Raw genomic sequence first — 21,380 nt, 5'->3', positions numbered from 1 at the left:
GGGTGGGTGGGCGAGGGGTCTGCGCATTGGCCCCTGTTTCCTCGCGCCAGGTGCCTCCCAGTAACAGCAAACCGCCCTAGCCCCTCCTGCTTCCTCGTAGAAGCCGCAGCCGAGAGCCGTCGGGCTGCCCTCTCCCCTCCCCCAGCCCGGGACCCTGCGTGGAGCTGCCGTGGACGCGGGTTCGCGACCCACGTGTGATGCCCTGAGCTTGGGAGTCGGGAAGAGCCCGCGCACCCAGGCAGGCCGCTTAGGAGGTGTGTGCCTAGGTCGTTCGCTCTTACCCTGCTCCCGGGTCGTGCAAGGTGGAAACGAGAGAACATGAAGCCATCTTAAAACACGAAAGGCCCCCAACACGTGTACCGATGTCCACTCGTCCCGTCCGCTTTAAGCTGGGTAGAAGGTTACAACCTAGCTACAGCCCGGATTCTCACAGAACCTGAATTGGTTTGATTCTCCAAGCTCTCAACAACTGTTTCGTGCAGGAAGATCTTTGCCATTTAAATACTGCAGCGCCTCATCTCCGTCCTCTCTTAACCCCTCGCTTCTGCCGGCAGCCCTACTGTCTTGCAGTGTTGAAGCCCTTGTAGGATTCCGGCGACCCTCAGCGCTGCCCAGGGAATGGCATCCTCGTTCATACCTATTGCATTTTAACCGCATTTTAACCGTATCTGTCAGGTTTGTGTAGAATTCAGGGTGTCTCAAATCTAGTTAGTAGTGTGGGCGTAGTGCATGGGTGTTAGGCCTTAATTATAATTGTTTACACGTGCAATCTTAGTGAACTATTACTTAAATTTTTTTTTAATTACGGTAAAATACATGGAATATAAAGTTTCCCTTAATCATATTTTAGCGTACAATTCAGTGGCATTGGTACGTTTCACGTTGTTGTGAAACCGTCACCACCATCCAGCTCCATAACTATTTCATCTTCCCAAACTGAAGCTGAGTACCCATTGAACACGGACTCCCCAGTTTCCCCTTTCCCCCTCCCCAGCCCGCCACCATTTTACTTTCTGTTTCTGAATGTGGCTACTTTAGGTACTTCATATAAGTGAATTCGTGCATGTGTCAGAATTTCCTTCCTTTTTAAAGCTGAATATGATTCAAATATTTCATTGTATACACACACACATTTTGGGTATACATTCACCCATGGATGGACACTTGGATTGCTTCCCATTTTTGGCCCTTGTGAGCATGGATGTACAAATATCAAGTTCTTGCTTTCAGTTGTTTTGGATATATACCCACAGCTGAATTGCTGGATCAAATGATAAATCTATTTGTAACTTTGTGAGCAGCCACTATACTGTTTTCCATAATGGCTGAACCGTTTTACATTCTCACCAGCAGTTCACAAGTGTTCCCACTTCTCCACAACCTAAACAATACTTGTTATTTCCTGTTTCTTTGGTAGTGGCCTTTCTAATGGGTGTGAGGTCGTATCTTGTAGTTTTGCTTTTGTTTTTTAATATTTATTTATTTATTTTGGCTGCACCAGGTCTTAGTTGTGGCACATGAGATCTAGTTCCCTGACCAGGGGTCGAACCCAGGCCCCCTGGCGTGGGAGCTCGGTGTCTTACCCACTGGACCACCAGGGAAGTCCCAGTATCTTGTAGTTTTGATTTGCATTTCCCTAAGGTTAATGATGTTGAACATCTTTTTATGTGCCTACTAGACGTTTGTAAATCTTATTTGGAGAAATGTCTATTCAGGTCCTTTGCCCATTTTTTTGATCAGGTAGTGTGTTTTGTTGTTGTTGAATTATAGGAGGTCTTTTTCTATTCTGGATATTAGCCACTTTACAGCCATGATTTGCGTATATTTTCTCCCATTCCATGGGTTGCCATTTCACTCAGTTGATTTTGTCCTTTTATGCATAGAAGTTTGTGATTTTGATGTAGTACTTTTTTTAAATTGAAGGTAATTCAAAGGGAGTTTTTCAGGTTAATTCAAAATTGAGTTATAATTGAAAATATGTCTAGAACCTCCTTGGGTTTTTTTGTGGAACCATTTACTATTTTCATTATGAAAATCTGTTTTTAGTTCATCTTACTTGAAGACTATCGATTGTGAAAATATACGTGTCAAGTTTTATTGCCAGGGTCTAGTGAAAGGGAAATATATAAATAAATGATTTCAATACTTAGGCCCCAGGTCTTTGAGGTTTTCTGGGCTGTGGTTGGCTGTTAGGAGACGGGGAGCTTCCTGGGGCATGGAGTGTCTGACCTGAGTCTTGAAGAATAAAGGGTTAGTAGTTGAGAAAAGAGGGCAAGAATATTTTGGACTTAGTTTGGAACAGCACGAGCAAAGGCGCGGAGGCCTGAGTCAGCATGGCATGTTTGGGAAACTACACGTGGGAATCAGACGGAAGAAGAACTCTTGCCTTTTAAGGAGATTGGACTTGTTGTTGAATGTTCCATATTGTTATGGAACAACAATACGTACAAGAGTCATGTGGTTAGATCTGTGTTTTAAATAGAGCACTCAGGCAGGTACAGTGGATCCTCACCTTGCAGGATGCCCATTTGTGAACTTGCCTACTTTATAAAGTGAATTTGTAACTGCAGAATCAGAGAATACAAAGGGCCTACTGTCCTGCAGATAAGCAGAATTGACTGTACATGGAGTGGGTTGAAGAGGGGTGTGACTCACTCTGTTGAAACAGTCCAAGACAAGCAAGGATGGAACAGAAGGGATGGATTTGAGAAGCAGTGAGGTGACAATGGTGACGATGTGGGTGTTACCAGAAAAATTTACTCTGCAGTAAATTGTTCCTTACGGTGGGCAAAGAGATCCACATACTACATTAAAGGTCTGCAAATTCAGGGCCAGAACGTCATTAGGTAATGAGAGATCTCTGCAGTTTACTGTGTCTTTTCTTGTCTCATATAGTCTGTTGAAGTGATTATTTCTGTCTTTTGTGTGAAGAGATTGTCTAACTCCCACGTTAGAGTATGAACTTTGGAGAACAAAGTATTATATCTTTTGTCTTGTTAACAAACAACAAGAGTGCTTTGCCTGTAGCAGGGCTAGGATTGAGTTTATGTGGAGATATGTGGCTTACCTTTACATTATTAAACTGAGAGAATTTGTTTGTAATCCTTGGGATACCTGCAACTCTGAATTATTAGAATGTGTTTGTTTTGTTGTTATAATGTTATTACAAAACCAGCTTAATTTCTGTGGTCGTGTGTGTTTCAGAATCTTTTTCCCCCTCATCTCCACATCTTAAGTTCTGGAGCACAGTCAGGGTTTCAGAAGTGATGATTATCCACTTCTGAACAGAACTGAATTCTCCAAAGACTAAATAAATTCCCATTACATCAGGCCACAGACGCAGATATCCCAAAATCAGTGTAATAGCTTCTCAGTCATATAGAAAAATGTATGCTAACCCTCTGTGGATGATGCAAACAATTTGGTCTTTGAGATACTCACTGGAGTAGAGAGGAAATTTCAGGACAGTATGGTAAGTGGTATGAGAGCAGCATATACCCCGGGATGACTCACCAAAAACAGTTAAAATTCAGAACTTTTTTTCTTTAATTATTTTCCTTAATTTCATTAATTAATAGAGACTTACAATGAACACTCACCACCCATATTAATAAACACACATGAAGAGCCCCATCGTGCCCTTTACTCATTGCACGGCTCTCCCTCCTCTAAGGTAACCGCTGTCTTGAATTTGGTGTTTATTGTTCACGTGCATTTCTTTATAGTTTTATGGCTTCTGTATATGTCCCAACGGGAAGTGATTTTGCATATTTTGAAAGTTTATATAAATGGCTTTATCCTTCTGAAAGTTGCTTTTTTGCTTAACATTTTATTTTTGGAATTTATCCTTGTTAATAAATGTAACCCCACTGTATTCATTTTCACTCACTGATTTGTAATATCCATCCTATGAGTATGTTAGGTCGTTCCCCCTTTTTTTGACATATATTCATGCTGTAGTAAACATTATGCATTTCTCTTTCCTTTGTTTAAGAGTTTTTCTAGGGCACATACTTGGGCATGAAATTGCTAGGTATACGTCTTTAACTTTATTAGATATTGCCAAATTGCTGTCAAAAGTACTTTACCAATTTACTGACTGGATAATCCATATTCTGAACTGGATTTTAACCTTCATACGTTTATGGGAACAGGAAGAGTAAAACAAGCTAGAGATTGTGCCACTTAGCGTGGATTGACCATGAATTTCATTGTGTCTCTACAGATCTCGGAGAAATTCATTCAAGGCTGTTAGATCACAGACCAGTTATCCAAGGTGAAACCCGTTATTTTGTGAAAGAATTTGAAGTGAGTATTTGAAACCTGTTTTGTAACAAGACTGCCCTAATTGTTAGTGTGTTAATATACGGAAGGGAAATTCCCTATTTTAAAATCTATGATTTCTGTTCATGTGTTCATAAAATATACAAAGTATTCAGAGGCATTGACATGAATGGAGGGAGCACGAGAGTAGGCAGCAGGCGCCTTGGGCTCCAGTTCTGGTGCCTGCTCTCAGGTGTTTACTGTCTGTTGAGCTCAGGTTTTCATGTATAAAATGAGATATAATGAAAAAAATGATTTTACAGATGAATGGGTCAGTTTTGCAGACCCATTTTCTATATTTTTTTTTCTCATTTGGGGCAGCAGCATCTACCTAAAGCACTCAAATTAAAACATGAGAATCGCCCTTGGCTATTCCCTCCCCTTTAGGTTACATTCAATGATCAAGCCTTCCAAATGCTACCTAACAAATCTCTGTCCTTTCTGATTGGTATGCCTGCTTTATCAACCCAGTCAAATCCAGTCTTCACCCTGCTGCCAGAGCGCTCTGACATTAACTTTTTGTTTGTTTGTTTGTTTGTTTTGTTTTGCGGTACGTGGGCCTCTCACTGTTGTGGTCTCTCCCGCCGCGGAGCGCAGGCTCAGCGGCCATGGCTCACGGGCCCAGCCGCTCCGCGGCATGTGGGATCTTCCCGGACCGGGGCATGAACCCGTGTCCCCTGCATCGGCAGGCGGGCTCTCAACCACTGCGCCACCAGGGAAGCCCTGACATTAACTTTTTAAAAACCTTTGATACCATTTTCTGTCTACAGGACAAAGCCCAGCATCCTTCTATGACCCAGCTCCTATCTTTCTAGCTTTACCGTCTCCCACCCCACGTTGTGTGCTATGTCCCAACAGTCCTGATGCACTAGCCTGCCATTCTGTTTCATTTGACTGTGATTTTGCACATGTATAATTGGTTCACTGTGCATTGAATAGTAACATCCCAAGCTACTGTTGGGTAGATGGTAAATGATGTTACACAAGCAGTTTTGTGATTTTGTGGAAGTTGGGGTTTTTTTTTTTTTTTTTTTTGGGGGGGGGCCTCATGGCTTGCAGGATCTTAGTTCCCCGACCCATGATTGAACCCCCTGGCAGTGAGAGCACCAAGTCCTAACCATTGGACCGTCAGAGAATTCCTGGGGTTTTATTTTCAAATAAGACTCCAACCAAGCAGGAAGTCTAAACCTGCTAAAAGGAGAGAAACTTTCCATAAACCCTTTAAAAGTACAGAAAGCCTGTGGTACAGAGCACTCAAAACAGAAACAGAGCTGTGGCATTAGACACCATTTCTGGGTTCAAGAGACTCAGAATCTGCATAATATCTGCTTCACGGGGTTATTGTGAAGATTAAAGGTGTGTGTATCTTAGAATATTTTCTGGTACCTAGGAATAACTGTTAGTTATTTTTGTCATCATTACTATTGCTGTTATAGAGTAAGAATAATTATCCCACAGACAGAAGATTAACCATAGACTATTCCCTCATCATGCTATGTAAAGATTATTAACAATTCAATAGTGAGAATAAAGTAGTGGGAATAAAGTCTGGGCACAGCACGGTGGGTACTCTGCTCACGGTCTGACAAGGTTAAAATCAAGGAGCTGTCCAGGCTCCATTCTTATTTGGTGTTCAGGGTCCTCTTTCTGACTCACAGGATTTTGGCAGGACTCAGTTCCTTGCCTAGGTAGACGAAGTTCCCATTTCCTTGATTGCTGTCGGCCAGGGCCGCTCTCAGCTCCTAGAGGCCACCCATGTTCCCTGCCACACGGCCCCTTCCTTCTTCAAAGACATAAGTGAAGTCTCCCTTTCATGCTTTAATCCTCTCTTACCTGAGAAGAGTCCCATCCCTATTAAGGACTCACCTGATGGAGTCAGGCCCTCTAGGGATAATCTCCTTTTCTTAAAGTCAGCTGATTTGGGGCTTTAAGTAAACCTGCAGAATAGCTATACAGCAGCACCTGGGTTAGGGTTCGACTGAATAACTGAGAGGTGTGTATATCCTAGGGGTGGTGCTCTCAGGGACCATCTTGAATTCTGCCTTTCGTGAGCTCTTATTACTACCTATATTTTCCTTACTTTTTGCTTAGTTATTGCCTGTTGTCCTTCCTAGAATATAGACACTTACCTTTCTTATGCTCTGTTGTGTTCAAAGTGCCTGAAAGAATGTCTTGTGCATTGTAGGGTAGGTACTTAATATGATTCGAAAGCACAATGAACAGAGCTTGGCCTAAAACCTGGCTTTTCCAACATCCTTTCATAAGTCATCTTTTTTTTTTTTTTTTTTGGCCAGTCTGGTTAGTTTGAAATGCTAAATAGCTTTTATTTTTAAAAAGTTTGTAAATGTATCTCTAAAGACCTACTTTATATTAAAAGAAGCATAGAATTTTGGAATTAAGATGACTTCTCTAATCCAACCACCGCCACCCCCCCTTCACTGAGCCCAGAGATGGAAAGAAATGTGTGGAAGGTCACACAGCTGATTAGTGGCTGAGCGCTCATTAGATAATGTAGGTGGTTCCTGTGAAAGGGCTGTACAAGCAAGACTGAGTCTTGAATGGATGATGAAAGAAGTGTTATTTCATTTATGCTGCGGAATATGTTATATTGAAGAGCTCACTCCCTTTTGAAGCCAACACCTCTGTTAACTGGGGCCGAGAGAAGGCAGGCGTGTGCCTGAGAGGAGAGGAGTTACCTGGGTTCCGCGTTGTTCAGCCCTCCTGGGTCTCTTTGGAGACAGGGCTGTGCTGAAGCGTAAAAGAACATGGGCCTTGGAGCTGGACGTGTGACGTATCTAGGCTCAAATCCTGGTATCCCTCTTTCTAGCTGTGATTATTTGCTTTATTAAGGCCTAATTTCCTCTTTTTTAAAATGGGAACAATAATACATACTGCAGAGTTTTTGTGAGGATTAAGTAATGTATCATTTTTTAAATTCCCTGGTATGTCGATGTTAGGCAGGTGTTGGTAACTGTTATTATTAAGAGAAAGATGGGAGCAAGTAAAATCAAATTAAAATTGTATTCAGAATTTGCAATACTTTGAGTTTTGGTTCAGTTTTTAATATCTTTAGGGAAAACAGTGATTTGCTAAGCAAGTGGCTTAGACATCTCAGGAAAATGTTTACTAAAGAATAAAATTTTCACACTGGGTATGACAGATGTAAGCTTATTATAGAAAGTGAAACAAAATGTCTTCAGCACTTATTTTGTGTGAGACCTCATGTCAGGAACCTATCCCTGAGTAAGACAGACGGGCCCAGCCTTTATGCAGCAGGGCAGGCTCATGTAGTCACTGAAGCATGGTCTCTGAAGGGCTCAAAAATATTTCATCAGCTGCGTTTGCGCTCTCTCCAGCTAATTGGTCACATGACTCCTCTTCTTGAAAAGTACTTGATGCCGTCCTTTCACGCAGTCACCTCCCCGGTCCGTCTTTTTTAGTGTCTCCTGGAAGCTTTCCTGTACGTCAGGCTCGGCTACCTTTTCTGTCTGTTACACACTAACCTGTCCCCTCAGATTACGAGAGAAAAGCTGAAAGCATTTTAGAGATTTAGATTTGAATAGATATGTGCATTACTTACCGTTCTTTTCTATCTTGGCCCAAATAAAAACATCCTCTATTTAATAAAAGTGGTCTTTTCCCAGCGTCGCACGGCTGGACGGGAGGAACGGGGAGGCAGAGCTGTCGGGGCTTCCTACAAGTTTCGTCTTTTTTTTTTAATTGAAGTGCAGTTGATTTACAGCGTTTCAGGTGTGCAGCAGAGTGAGTCAGTTACACATGTGTATACACGCACACCCATACGTATATGTGTATATTCTTTTTTAGATTCTTTTCCATTACAGGTTATTACATGATACTGTATATGGTTCCACGTGCCACACGGTAGGTCCTTAAGTTTTGTCTTCTGTAGGTCGCTTAAATGTCGTTCACTTGAAGAAAAACTGGCTAGCATTTAAAAGGAAACTCATTTATAGTTTATGTATTTTTAAAAGTTAACGCACGCGGCAACGATATTTTTCTTTATGAATTTTTCTTTCTAAAAGAAGGGAATAAGTGCCACACGGTGGCAGCATTACTTAAATTATCGACGTTCTAGTATAATATTTTAAGCTCTCTTTTTGTGTTTGTTAGTATTTCAGGACAGTTGACTGTCCTGCTCCCAACTGCACACAGCTTTTATTCCCCCCGATCAGTAAATACTATGAACAGAGATCCCGGCAGGGCCCCTCCAGTGAGCCTGTCTGGTTGTGTCAGCGAGTAAAGGCGTGATCTTCTGCACTGATATCTTTCCAGCTGCAGAGACGCCGGGGCCTCTGTCGTGTGGGACAGAGGGGAGGCCGTGCAGGTCAGCGTTTATGAAGTGCTTAGGGGCTGTGCGGTCCTGCACGAACTCATCTTCAGCAAACTTCAGTCTCTGACCGCTTTATTGACTGGTTCCTGAATACCTTGGTGTATCATAAGGAAGGTGTTTGGTCACTAGTGACAGAAGTGCTTACTTTCCTCTCGCAGCAGCCAGAACCTGGGGCTGGTGTGGCCGCCCTAGGACATCAGCTCTTCCTCCAGCTTTTCCTTCTTGCTCACTGCCGTGCCGCTCTCACCCCAGGCTCACGCTCACAGGGTAGCTGTGGGAGCCCAGCCATGGCGCGTGCACTTCATGCGGCAGAAAGGACGGCAGGTGGGCGGTGGCTAGCTGTGTCTGTTACACGCAGGTTTACCACCATGTGGTATTTGTGTGTTGAGAGGAGGGGATGGATCCAGAGCTGTGTCTGTCCCACCGGATACGCAAAAATAGATTCGAAACCATCTCTACCTTCAGGAATTTACAGTCTGTGGAGAACAGATTGTAATGGTGAAATTATGATGATAAAATAAGCACAAAGTGATTGAAATCTCAGAAGAGGAGATAACTCCCAGCTCAGCTGGGAGGGGAATCTTCAGAAGGGGGGGCTGATACTTGAACTGGGAAAGAAAAATAGATGTTAGAAAAATAGGGGAAAAATGGAGGAAATGTTGATTCAAATTGAGGCAAAAAAATTTGTTAAAATAAGTACAGTAGTTACAGGAGGTGTGAGGGTTCTTATTGCTGTGTCTGAATGTGAGTTGTACTGATAAAAAGATAAAAGTCCCTTAAAAGGCAGGACAGACAAGAATTTCATTTGACACCTGATCTCATTTTTGTTAGGTTGTAAGAGTAGCTGTCAGAGTATTAAATATCAGGAAGAAGTCGAGCCCACGTGGCATGTATAGATTCATGTATGTATGCTAACGGTTTTAAAACTTGTGAGGAAAAAAACTTGTGGTACTGACCATTTTGTGATGGAAAGAAAATTTTAAATATTACATCGGTCTCTCATTTCCTCTCTAATACTATCAAGTTACATCTTTAATGTAAATATTACAGTGACTGTACTAACTTTATGAACAATTGCTAACATTTGGAAGCATTTAGTGCCGGGCACTGTCTTGAACCACATTATCTGAGCACTTGTTATTTATTTCAACTTGAGAAAAATTAACTGTATATGTAATTTTATGGGGTGTTATATATACATCAGAAACTAAGCTTCATTGGTGCTGTGCTTTGCTCTGAGAATTTTCACTCCAGAAATAATATTCATATAACAAATAAACAGATGTTGGTTTATAGTCTTGCTTTTTTTTTTTTTTTGCGGTACGCGGGCCTCTCATTGTTGTGGCCTCTCCCGTTGCGGAGCACAGGCTCTGGATGCGCAGGCTCAGTGGCCATGGCTCACGGGCCCAGCCGCTCCGCAGCATGTGGGATCCTCCCGGAACGGGGCACGAACCCGTGTCCCCTGCATCGGCAGGCGTGGACTCTCAACCATTGCGCCACCAGAGAAGCCCTATAGTCTTCCTTTTGTAGTAGGTGTCAACCGTATACCTTAGCCAAAAATATCAGCATAAAAACAAGCACATACCAGATGGGCCTATTTGTTGTTTAAATTAATTATTGTCATTAGTGGGCTGTTAGAGAGGTGATGGTACAAATTCACTTACTATAACATGTAAGGCTAAACAATGGCTATAAGGGAGAGAGCCTAACCAGGTCACATGCGGTGGCTCTGTCTTCTGCCCATGTAGATACAGCCTATCAGAAAACGGAAGGAGAGGGGAGGGCATATGAAAAGGAGACTGTCCTCAGTTTTTGCCTTATCAGTATTAACTGGGAGGGAAAGGATGCTATTGCAGATTAGATTCTGAGGGAGAGGGAAAGGCTAGAGACAGAAGAGGTGACCACCTAATACTAATCTTGCTTAAAGTAGGGAACCAACAGACAGTGGCCAGAGTGGAGACCAGGGTATTGTAAGAAGTATTAGTGTAAACATAACCATGAGAACAAAAACGCCAACTTTTTAAAATACTGAAAGAGATGCCCACAAGAGAGAACAAATAGACCGCATGACCGCATAGAGAAAGATTATATACGTTGTGGGTGTGTGTGTGTTAATCAGCGTGACTCAAAGTGAAATAAGAAAAGTCTGTATATCATGTTTCTGTTTAAGAAGGAATTGAAATATATTTATACATAATGTGTATATACACACACATATGTTTATATACGTGTCTGTGTATACATACACATACCTATCTATACATGTGGATGTATATCCTTATAGTTAAGACAATAGCAGGATAAAAATGTAAAAATAATTATCTAAAGAGAGTGATAGAGGGAATAGGATACAAAAGATAGTGATAGAAGCTAGACTTTTTTGAATATATATATATATTTTTAGATGTAGTTTGGGAGCCATGTAAATATTTTACATAATGTAAAAGAAAATTAAATTTTAAGGAGCAATCCCTAAAAATCAAGTAACATGTAAAAAAGCAAACCTATTTTCCTAGATGGTGGCATTGCCACGCAGAGAAATTCTTTCAGGTAACTTTAAAACGCAGTAATTTGACTGTGTACATTTCTAGTGGAATACCTTTCACAACAGAAGGTTTAAAAAAAAAAAACCTGAAATTATTTTCAGTAATTTTGTTAATTCTGGCACTGGTATTATTTCATTGACTTGGTGATAAAGCAAATGAGTAACTCTGTTGGTATTTTGAGAATTGAAAAAGAAACATAAAGACAGGAGGGTAATTAAAAATCCTGTAGTCCCAAATTTAAGGTTTTTTTAAAAATAAATTCATTTATTTATTTATTTTTGGCTGTGTTGGGTCTTGTTGCGGTTCGCGGGCTTTCTCTTGTGGCGAGCGGGGGCTTCTCTTTGTTGCGGTGCGCGGGCTCTAGGCACGCAGTCTCAGTAGTTGTGGCGAGCGGGCTCTAGAGCGCAGGCCCAGTAGTTGTGCACGGGCTTAGTTCTCCACGGCATGTGGGATCTTACCGGACCAGGGCTCGAACCCGTGTCCCCTGCATTGGCAGGTGGATTCTTAACCACTGAGCCACCAAGGAAGTCCCCTGAATTTAAGTTTGATTATGAATGTGAACTTAAGATGTTTCTTTTCTTTTCACAAAAATACCTGTTTCCTAGCCTTGTCCACTCAAAGGGCTAGAAATGATGACTGACCCTTAGTGCTCAGTCTCTAAATACCAGTGGTGTTTAGAGACCTGCTGATTCCAAGTCTGGGTCAGGAAATGAACAAGAAGAGCGTGGAGCATCAGGTCGAACTAGAAAATAGAAAGCAAAGAAGCTGCTAAGGAGCCCTGGGGTTTGGACTGAAGCATTCCAGAGCCAAGGTAAATAGGCTCTCCCTGGAAATAGGATGATTTCAGCATCAGGGAGGACAAATACTGCAATGGGTTAAAAACTTCAGATAGGGCTTCCCTGGTGGCGCAGTGGTTGAGAGTCTGCCTGCCGATGCAGGGGACACGGGATCGTGCCCTGGTCTGGGAAGATCCCACATGCCGCGGAGCGGCTGGGCCCGTGAGCCATGGCCGCTGAGCCTGCGCGTCCAGAGCCTGTGCTCCGCAACGGGAGAGGCCACAACAGTGAGAGGCCCGCGTACGGCAAAAAAACAAACAAACGAAAAAAAAAACTTCAGATATTCCTCTGAGTCATAGGAATGCGTGGAAACATACAAAAAAAAACCTTTAGCAAATTTAGGAAACCAAACCATTATTTTTGAAACTGGTGAATAAAGAGAAATAATCAAATGTTTTATTCTGCCTTTCATATGAGTATATCTCAGAGTAACCAAATAGTTGTCGAGGGGAAATTTCTCTTTATGGAAGTATTCCTGCTTTTCTGTGTAGCAAATTACCACAAAATAGCTTAGAACCACACATATTTATTATTTCCTAGTTGCTGTGGGTCAGGAGTCCAGATAGTTAGCTTGCAGTTTTTTTTGTGTGTGTGTTTATTTATTTTTACTTGTTGACAGTTTGCTTTATTTATTTATTTATGGCTGTGTTGGGTCTTCGTTTCTGTGCGAGGGCTTTCTCTAGTTGTGGCAAGCGGGGGCCGCTCTTCATCGCAGTGCGTCGGCCTCTCACTATCACCGCCTCTCTTGTTGCGGAGCACAGGCTCCAGATGCACAGGCTCAGCAATCGTGGCTCACGGGCCCAGTTGCTCCGCGGCATGTGGGATCTTCCAAGACCAGGGCTTGAACCTGTGTCCCCTGCATTGGCAGGCAGATTCTCAACCACTGCGCCACCAGGGAAGCCCTATTTTACTTTTCTTATACAGTAGGTTCTTATTAGCTATCTGTTTCATACATATTAGTGTACATATGTCAATCCCAGTCTCCCAATTCATCACACCACAGCACACACCCCCTCCCCACTTTCCCCCCTTGGTGTCCATACGTTTGTTCTCTACATCTGTGTCTTAGTTTCTCCCTTGCAAACTGGTCCATCTGTACCATTTTTCTAGATTCCACAAATAAGCGTTAATAAACGATATTTGTTTTTTCTCTTTCTGACTTACTTCACTCTGTATGACAAACTATAGGTCCATCCAGGTCTCTACAAATGACCCAGTTTCATTCCTTTTTATGGCTGAGTAATATTCCACTGTATATATGAACCACATCTTCTTTATCCTTTCATCTGTCACTGGGCATTTAGGTTGCGTCCATGACCTGGCTATTGTAAATAGTGCTGCAGTGAACACTGGGGTGCATGTGTCTTTTTGAATTATGGTTTTCTCAGGGTATATGCCCAGTATTGGGTTGCTGGGTCATGTGGTAGTTCTATTTTTAGTTTTCTAAGGAACCTCCATATTCCATAGTGGCTGTATCGATTTACATTCCCACCAGCAGTGCAAGAGGGTTCCCTTTTCTCCACACCCTCTCCAGCATTTGTTGTTTGTAGATTTTCTGATGGCCATTCTGACTGGTGTGAGGTGATACCTCATTTTAGTTTTGATTTGCATTTCTCTAATAACTAGTGATGTTGAGCAGCTTTCATGTGCTTCTGGGCCATCTGTATGTCTTCTTTGGAGAAATGTCTGTTTAGGTCTTCTGCCCACTTTTGGATTGGGTTGTTTGTTTTTTTAGTATACAGCTGCATGAGCTGTTTATATATTTTCGAGATTAATCCTTTGTCCGTTGATTCGTTTGCAAATATTTTCTCCCATTCTGAGGGTTGTCTTTTCGCCTTGTTTATAGTTCCTTTGCTGTGTAAAAGCTTTGAAGTTTCAATAGGTCCCACTTGTTTATTTTTGTTTTTATTTCCATTATTTTAGGAAGTGGGTCAAAAAAGATCTTGCTATGATTTATGTCAAAGAGTGTTCTCCCTATGTTTTCCTCTTAAGAGTTTTATAGTGTCCAGTCTTACATTTAGGTCCCTAATCCATTTTGAGTTTATTTTTGTGTATGGTGTTAGGGATTGTTTCAATTTCATTCTTTTACATGTAGCTGTCCAGTTTTCCCAGCACCACTTATTGAAGAGACTGTCTTTTCTCCATTGTATATCCTTGCCTCCTTTGTCATAGATTAGTTGACCATAGGTGCATGGGTTTATCTCTGCGCTTTGTATCTTGTTCCATTGATCTATGTTTCTGTTTTTGTGCCAGTACCATATTGTCTTGATTACTGTAGCTTTGTAGTATAGTCTGAAGTCAGGGGGTCTGATTCCTCCAGCTTTGTTTTTTTCCCTCAAGACTCCTTTGGCTCTTTGGGGTCTTTTGTGTCTCCACACAAATTTTAAGATTTTTTTTTCCTAGTTCTGTAAAAAATGCCATTAGTAATTTGATAGGGATTGCATTGAATCTGTAGATTGCTTTGGGTAGTAGAGTCATTTTCACAATATTGATTCTTCCAATCCAAGAACATGGTATATCTCTCCATCTATTGGTATCATCTTTAATTTCTTTTATCAGTGTCTTATAGTTCTCTGCATACAGATCTTATGTCTCCTTAGGTAGGTTTATTCCTAGATATTTTATTCTTTTTGTTGCAATGGTAAATGGGAGTGTTTCCTTAATTTCTCTTTCAGATTTTTCATCGTTAGTGTATAGGAATGCAAGAGATTTCTGTACATTAATTTTGTATCCTGCAACTTTACCAAATTCATTGATTAGCTCTAGTATTTTTCTGGTAGCATCTTTAGGATTCTCTATGTATAGTATCATGTCATCTGCAAACAGTGACAGTTTTACTTTTCTTCTTTTCCGATTTGTATTCCTTTTATTTCTTTTTCTTCTCTGTTTGCCGTGGCTAGGACTTCCAAAACTATGTTGAATAGTAGTGGTGAGAGTGGACATCCTTGTCTTGTTCATGATCTTAGAGGAAATGCTTTTAGTTTTTCACCATTGAGGATGATGTTGGCTGTGGGTTTGTCATATATGGCCTTTATTATGTTGATGTAGGTTCCCTCTGTGCCCACTTTCTGGAGAGTTTTTATCATAAATGGGTATTGAATTTTGTCAAAAGCTTTTTCTGCATCTATTGAGATGATCATATGGTTTTTATTCTTCAATTTGTTAATATGGTGTATCACATTGATTTGCATAAGTTGAAGAATCCTTGCCTCCCTGGGATAAATCCCACTTGATTGTGGTGTATGATCCTTTTAATGTGTTGTTGGATTCTGTTTGCTAGTATTTTGTTGAGGATTTTTGCATCTGTAGTCATCAGTGATATTGGTCTTTAATTTTCTTTTTTTTTTTTTTGTAATATCTTTGTCTGGTTTTGGTATCAGGGTGATGGTGGCCTCATAGAACTAGTTTGGGAGTGTTCCTTCCTCTGCAATTTTTTGGAAGTTTGAGAAGGATGGGTGTTAGCTCTTCTCTAAATGTTTGATAGAATTCACCTGTGAAGCCATCTGGTCCTGGACTTTCGTTTGTTGGAAGATTTTTAATCACAGTTTCAATTTCATTACTTGTGATCGGTCTGTTCATATTTTCTATTTCTTCCTGGTTCAGTCTTGGAAGGTTATACCTTTCTAAGAATTTGTCCTTTTCTTCCAGGTTGTCCATTTTATTGGCATAGAGTTGCTTGTAGTAATCTCTTACGATGCTTTGTATTTCTGCGGTGTCTGTTGTAACTTCTCTTTTTTTTTGTGGTACGCGGGCCTGTCACTGTTGTGGCCTCTCCTGTTGTGGAGCACAGGCTCTGGACTCGCAGGCTCAGCAGCCATGGCTCATGGGCTCAGCCGCTCCGCGGCATGTGGGATCTTCCCGGACCAGGGCACAAACCTGTGTCCCCTGCATCGGCAGGCGGACTCTCAACCATTGTGCCACCAGGGAAGCCCAACTTCTCTTTTTCATTTCTGATTTTATTGATTTGAGTCCTCTCCCTGTTTTTCTTGATGAGTCTGGCTAATGGCTTATGAATTTTGTTTATCTTCTCAAAGAACCAGCTTTTAGTTTTATTGATCTTTGCTGTTGTTTTCTGTTTCTATTTGATTTATTTCTGCTCTGATCTTTATAATTTCTTTCCTTCTGCCACGTTTGGGTTTTGTTTGTTCTTCTTTCTCTAGTTCCTTTAGGTGTAAGGTTAGTATTCCTGTGTCCCCTGCATCGGCAGGCGGACTCTCAACCATTGTGCCACCAGGGAAGCCCAACTTCTCTTTTTCATTTCTGATTTTATTGATTTGAGTCCTCTCCCTGTTTTTCTTGATGAGTCTGGCTAATGGCTTATGAATTTTGTTTATCTTCTCAAAGAACCAGCTTTTAGTTTTATTGATCTTTGCTGTTGTTTTCTGTTTCTATTTGATTTATTTCTGCTCTGATCTTTATAATTTCTTTCCTTCTGCCACGTTTGGGTTTTGTTTGTTCTTCTTTCTCTAGTTCCTTTAGGTGTAAGGTTAGTATTTGAGATTTTTCTTGTTTCTTGAGGTAGGCTTGTATAGCTATAAACTTCCCTCTTAGAACTGCTTTTGCTGCATCCCATAGGTTTTGGATCGTCGTGTTTTCATCGTCATTTGTCTGTAGGTATTTTTTTTTTTTCTCTTTGATTTCTTCAGTGATCTCTTGGTTTCTTGAGTAACGTATTGCTTAGCCTCCATGTGTTTGTGTTTTTTAGTTTTTTTCCCTGTAATTCATTTCTAATCTCATAGCGTTGTGGTCAGAAAAGATGCTTGATATGATATCAGTTCTCCTAAATTTACTGAGGCTTGATTTGTGACCCAAGATGTGATCTATTCTGGGGAATGTTCCATACATACTTGAGAAGAAAGTGTAATGTGTTGTTTTTGGATGGAATGTCCTATAAATATCAATTAACTCTATCTGGTCTAGTGTGTCATTTAAAGCTTGGTTTCCTTATTAATTTTCTATCTGGATGATCTGTCCATTGGTGTAAGCGAGGTGTTAAAGTCCCCCTATTATTGTGTTACTGTCGATTTCCTCTTTTATAGCTGATAGCATTTACCTTATGTATTGAGGTGCTCCTGTGTTGGGTGCATATATATTTATAATTCTGTCTTCTTCTTGGATTGATCACTTGATCATTATATAGTGTCCTTCCTTGTCTCTTGTAACATTCTTTATTTTAAAGTCTATTTTACCTGATATGAGTATTGCTACTACAGCTTTCTTTTGATTTCCATTTGCATGGAATATCTTTTCCATCCCCTCACTTTCCTTCTGTATGTGTCCCTAGGTCTGAAGTGGGTCTATTGTAGACAGTATATATGTGGGTCTTGTTTTTCTAACCATTCAGCAAGCCTGTGTCTTTTGGTTGGAGCACTTAATCCATTCATATTTAAGGTAATTATTGATATGTATGTTCCTGTTACTATTTTCTTATTTGTTTTGGGTTTATTTTTGTAGGTCCTTTTCTTCTCTTGTGTCTCCCACTTAGAGAAGTTCCTTCAGCATTTGTTGTAGAGCTGGTTTCGTGGTGCTGAGTTCGCTTAGCTTTTGCTTGTCTGTAGAGCTTTTGATTTCTCCATCGAATCTGAATGAGATCCTTGCCAGGTAGAGTAATCTTGGTCGTAGGTTTTTCCCTTTCATCACTTTAAATATATCGTGCCACCCCCTTCTGGCTTGTAGAGTTTCTGCTTAGAAATCAGCTGTTAACCATATGGGAGGTCCCTTGTATGTTATTTGTTGTTTTTCCCTTGTTGCTTTTAATAATTTTTTTTTGTCTTTAATTTTTGTCTGTTTGATTACTGTGTGTCTTGGCATGTTTCTCCTTGGGTTTATATTACCTGGGACTCTGTGTTTCCTGGACTTGGGTGGCTATTTCCTTTCTCACGTTAGGGAAGGTTTCGACTGTTATCTCTTCATATATTTTCTCAGGTCCTTTCGCTCTCTCCTCTCCTTCTGGGACCCATATAATGCGAATGTTGGTGCATTTAATATTGTCCCAGACGTCTCTTAGGCTGTCTTCATTTCTTTTCATACTCTTTATTTTGTTCCACAGCAGTGAATTCCAGCGTTCTGTCTTCCAGGTCACTTATCCGTTCTTCTGCCTCAGTTATTCTGCTATTGATTCCGTCTAGTGTGTTTTTCGTTTCAGTTACTGTGTTGTCCATCTATGTTTGTTCTTTTTTTTTTTTTTTAATTTATTTATTTTTAGCTGTGTTGGGTCTTCGTTTCTGTGTGAGGGCTTTCTCTGGTTGTGGCAAGCAGGGGCCACTCTTCATCATGGTGCGCGGGGCCTCTCACTATCGCGGCCTCTCTTGTTGTGGAGCACAGGCTCCAGACGCGCAGGCTCAGTAGTTGTGGCTCACGGGCCTAGTTGCTCTGCGGCATGTGGGATCCTCCCAGACCAGGGCTCGAACCCCTGTCCCCTGCATCGGCAGGCAGATTCTCAACCACTGCGCCACCAGGGAAGCCCCTTGTTTGTTCTTTAATTCTTCTAGGTCTTTGTTAAACATTTCTTGCATCTTGTCGATATTTGCCTCCATTCTTTTTCTGAGGTCCTGGATCATCTTCACTATCATTAATTATTCTGAATTCTTTTTCTGGAAGGTTGTCTGTCTCCACTTCATTTCGTTGTTTTTCTGGGGTTTATCTTGTTCCTTCATGTGGTACAAAGTCCTCTGCCTTTTCATTTTGTCTGTCTTTCTGTGAATGTGGTTTTTGTTCCACAAGATGCAGAATTGTAGTTCTCCTTACTTCTGCTGTCTGCCCCCTGGTGGATGAGGCTATCTAAGAGGTTTGTCCAAGCTTTCTCATGGGAGGGACTGGTGGTGGGTAGAGCTGGGTGTTGCTCTGGTGGGCAGAGCTCAGTAAAACTTTAATCCACTTGTCTGCTGATGGGTGGGGCTGGGTTCCCTCCCTGTTGGTTGTTTGGCCTGAGGCGACCCAGCACTGGATTCTACCCAGTTCTTTGGTGGGGCTAATGGCGGACTCTGGAAGCGCTCAAGCCAAGGATTACTTCCGAGAACTTCTACTGCCAGTGTCCTCCCCCCCCCCCCCCGCGGTGAGCCGCAGCCACCCCCTGCCTCTGCAGGAGACCTTCCAGCACTAGCAGGTAGTTTTGGTTCAGTCTCCCATGGGGTCACTTCTGCTGGATCCTGATGCGTACACCACTTCGTGTGTGCCCTCCAAGAGTGGAGTCTCTCTTTTCCCCAGTCCTGTCGAACTACTGCAATCAAATCCCACTAGCCTTCAAAGTCTGATTCTCTGGGAATTTCTCCTCCTGTTGCCAGACTCCCAGGTTGGGAAGCCTGACGTGGGGCTCAGAACCTTCACTCCGGTGGGTGGACTTCTGTGGTATAAGTGTTCTCTAGTTTGTTAGTCACCCACAGAGTGGTCATGGGATTTGATTTTATTGTGATTGCGCCCCTCCTACCATCTCATTGAGGCTTCCTTTGTCTTTGGGTGTGGGGTATCTTTTTTGGTGAGTTCCAGTGTCTTCCTGTTGATGATTGTTCAGCTGCTAGTTGTGATTCCAGCGCTCTTGCAAGAGGGGGTGAGAGCACGTCCTTCTGCTCCGCCATCTTGAACCAGTCTCTACCTCTGAAATATGCTTGCAAACAAAAAACAAAACAAACCGTGAATCTGATCAAGCCTCTAGTTCTAACTACTAATTTACAGGAAAGAGAAGACACAAAAGGATATCTTAAATCAGACCATTAGGATTCATTCAGTCAAAAAACAGATTGTGGGAAACTATGCAGAACAGATGACTCGCTTTTTTTGTACGCGGGCCTCTCACTGCCGTGGCCTCTCCCGTTGCGGAGCACAGGCTCCGGACGCGCAGGCTCAGTGGCCATGGCTCACGGGCCCAGCCGCTCCGCGGCATGCGGGATCCTCCTGGACCGAGGCAGGAGCCCGTGTCCCCTGCATCGGCAGGCGGATTCTCAACCACTGCGCCACCAGGGAAGCCCCAGATGACTCGCTTTTTTTCAACAAAAAAAAAGCAAGGCGGGAATAAAAATGGAAGGGAAATCTATAGATTAAAAAGGATTTAGGAAACTTATTAACCAGTTGCCGTGTATGAATCTTATTTAGATTTTGGTCTAAACGAACTGGGGTATAGAAGGAAACATTGGGATATTTGAGGTAATGTGACTACTTAATTGATATTTAGTATTGAAGAATTATTGTTGAGAGAGAGCGGGCGGGTGGGGGCAAGGGGAAGAGGATATGGGAGAGGGGAAGCGCGCTGTGGTTTCATTCCTTTTTTTTTTTTAAAGAGGTATCCTTGTTTTTTAAAGGTAGATGTTGAAATATTGCTTTAAAAGAATCTAGTATTGTGGATAGGGGGCTTTACGGAGTGTTACAGGGGGAACAAAGTCAGCCACGAGTTGAAGCTTGGTGATGAGTACGTGAGGATTCATTCTTTCATTCTCTCTCAACTTTTGTATAAGTTTAAAATTTTTTATTATGGAAAAGTTCGAGTAAAAATCTGACCACAGCTGCTCCATAAGAATGGTTCAAAACAAAACCCCCAGTAAGTAACATTATTTCCTTACAATCAAGTTTACCACCCTTTTTAAAGTAAACTTTTCATCTTGTATTATTTTAAGATTTACAGTAAAGTTACTAAGGTAGTACAGAGGTCTCCTATACCTCTCGCCCCACCTTGTTTTGTTTGTTTGTTTAGGTTGCGTTGGGTCTTCATCGCTGCCTGTGGGCTTTCTCTAGTTAAGGTGAGCGGGGGGCTACTCTTCATTGTGGTGTGAGGGCTTCTTATTGCGGTGGCTTCTCTTGTTGCGGAGCACGGGCTCTAGGTGCGTGGGCTTCAGTAGTTGTGGCTCGTGGGCTCTAGAGCGCAGGCTCAGTAGTTGTGGCGCACAGGCTTAGTTGTTCCACGGCATGTGGGATCTTCCCGGACCAGGGCTTGAACGTGTCCCCTGCATTGGCAGGTGGATTCTTAACCACTGTGCCACCAGGGAAGTCCCCTCCCATTGTTAATGTTTTACATTAATTACCACACTACATTGGTAAAAACTAAGAAACTGACATTGACACATTACTGCTAATGAAGCACCAGACTTTATTTGGATTTCACCAGTTTTTTCATTGCAGCCCTCTTCCTGTTCAGGGATGTAATCCAGGGTACCACACTGCATTTAATTGTCATGTCTGTCTAGTCCTCTTTGGTCTGTGACAGTTTCTCAGTCTTTCCTTGTTTTTCTTGATCTTGACAGTCTTGAGTCCTGGGCAGTATCCTGTAGAATGTCCCCCAGTCTGGGTTTGTCTGCTGTTCTTCCTAAGATTATACTGGGTTTCTGGGCTGTGGGA

At 41.9% G+C, this 21,380-nt stretch overlaps 1 protein-coding gene across 1 annotated transcript in view; it reads left to right on the top strand.

Moving 5' to 3' along the window:
• Positions 1-21,380, top strand: part of BLOC1S5 (biogenesis of lysosomal organelles complex 1 subunit 5) — a 40,384-nt gene that overhangs the window by 377 nt on the left and 18,627 nt on the right. The window contains 1 exon segment of the mRNA XM_007466411.1: positions 4,226-4,308. Within this exon segment, the coding sequence (XP_007466473.1) occupies positions 4,226-4,308 (83 nt within the window).

This window comes from Lipotes vexillifer, unplaced genomic scaffold, assembly GCF_000442215.2.
Source record: "Lipotes vexillifer unplaced genomic scaffold, Lipotes_vexillifer_v1.1 scaffold444, whole genome shotgun sequence".
Taxonomy (NCBI): Eukaryota; Metazoa; Chordata; class Mammalia; order Artiodactyla; family Lipotidae; genus Lipotes; species Lipotes vexillifer.
Note: the sequence above shows the minus strand (reverse complement) of the source record. Positions and strands in the feature narration are given on the sequence as shown.